At 43.9% G+C, this 1,586-nt stretch overlaps 1 protein-coding gene across 1 annotated transcript in view; it reads right to left on the reverse strand.

Moving 5' to 3' along the window:
- The window catches only part of LOC136847496 (calponin homology domain-containing protein DDB_G0272472-like), a 1,518-nt gene extending 480 nt beyond the window's left edge, over positions 1–1,038 (reverse strand). The window contains exon 1 of the mRNA XM_067119237.1: positions 1–1,038. This exon is cut by the window's left edge and continues 480 nt beyond it. Coding sequence (XP_066975338.1) covers positions 1–1,038 — 1,038 coding nt within the window.
- Positions 1,039–1,586: the final 548 nt, after the last annotated feature.

Consider the following 1,586-nt stretch of genomic DNA (forward strand, 5'->3'; position numbering starts at 1 on the left):
GTTCTCTTCTTGGAGTCTTTCAATTTCAATGGTTGCTTCCATCTTCTCGAACTCCATGGTGTCCAACTCGTCCTTGGTCTCGGCCAGTTCGTATTCTAGTTGGACAATCCTCTTCGTCATTACATTCATCTTGCCATTCGCTTTTTCTGCTGCAATACTTTTACTTTCCTTCAACAGACGGATTACCTCCCTTTGCTTCAGAGAGCATTCATTCTCCAGTCGGAGGATCTCTCTATCCTGCAGCAAGTTCTGTTCATTCAGTTTTTGTAGTTCCTTCTTGCTCTCTACTATTTCTGCTTTACATTCCGCGAGCTGTTGCAAATCTTCGTCAGCTCTCTGTTTCTGAATGGCAACAACTTCTAATTGTCTTTCTAAACCATCAATTCTTAAGGTTTTGTCCTCGTTCTCCTTCTGCAGACTTTCAAGGCGATTTTGTTTCCTTCTGTTTTCTTTCCGAAGGCTTTCAAGGTCCTCGTTCAGCTTTCTCAGTTGGGCTTCTGTCGCATGTCTGCCATTTGCCATTTCCTTCAGATCGTGGTGCAGTGTCTCCTTCTCCATTTGGAGAACTGCGACCGTGCTTTCCAAAATAATAAGAGTGGAGTCTTTGTCTTCTATCTTCTTAACTAATTTTTCTGTGTCTTTCGTCTTTTGCGAAATTTCATTTTTAAGCGTTTCCATTTCGGCAGCCGCTGAGCAAATTTCTCTATCCTTTTCTTGACTGAGGCGTTCAAGTTGTCTCATGTGTCGTTCCATCTGCATTCCGTCTTCGGTTAGGCCCTCCACCTTCTTTAATAATTCTTCTAGGATCAGCGTTTTCTCTGCCTTCTCCTTCTCAAACCTTAAGATGCTTTCATTTTTCTTAGGTGCATCCTCTAAATCATCGTTTCCTTCAATATCAGAATGATCGTCTACTTCGCAGTCTGAATCGTCGTCATCATAGCAATCTGAATTATCTTCACAGTCTGAAATATCGTGTTCCAAATCGTCGTCGTTAACATTTCCAGCTTCCTCCAGACACTCAGAGTTGTCCAGAGCCATAAAATGAATGAAGAATTGAACCAAATACATGCCAAGTTCACGAAGCATAAATACTTCAGTGAATAGCACAACAAGACTAATGTAAAACATATTCTCGCGGGGGAATTTGACCGCGGAGCCAAAGCACTGTGTAAGCACGAAGTTAAGCAAACTTAGAAACATCTTTAGTTCGATACAGATTGACTGTCTCTGCCGTATCCCCAGTTTTCAAAACCGACACAGGCGAGCGTCAGGATTCCGGAGGCATTTTGGGCTCCGAGGAAGCTGCCTTTGCTGGTGCTGCTTCTGTCTTCGGGGATTCCTTGGGATTCCCTGGAGAGCTGGTTATGTCTAGCGACTGGACGAAGGGGTGGAGGGGTGGGGGGGCAACATTTATGCCACGTTCCCTAAACTTGCGTGCTCCTGCTGACGTAAGCAGTAACCTAGATACCTAGAGAGAGAGAGAGAGAGAGAGTGAGGTTGTTTATGCATGCATGTGTGCGCGCGTGTGTGTTTGTGTGTGTAAACGTTAGTGTGCATTAATTCCTCTAAATTCTTACCATTAAAAC

This window comes from Macrobrachium rosenbergii, chromosome 16 (assembly GCF_040412425.1).
Source record: "Macrobrachium rosenbergii isolate ZJJX-2024 chromosome 16, ASM4041242v1, whole genome shotgun sequence".
Classification (NCBI taxonomy): Eukaryota; Metazoa; Arthropoda; class Malacostraca; order Decapoda; family Palaemonidae; genus Macrobrachium; species Macrobrachium rosenbergii.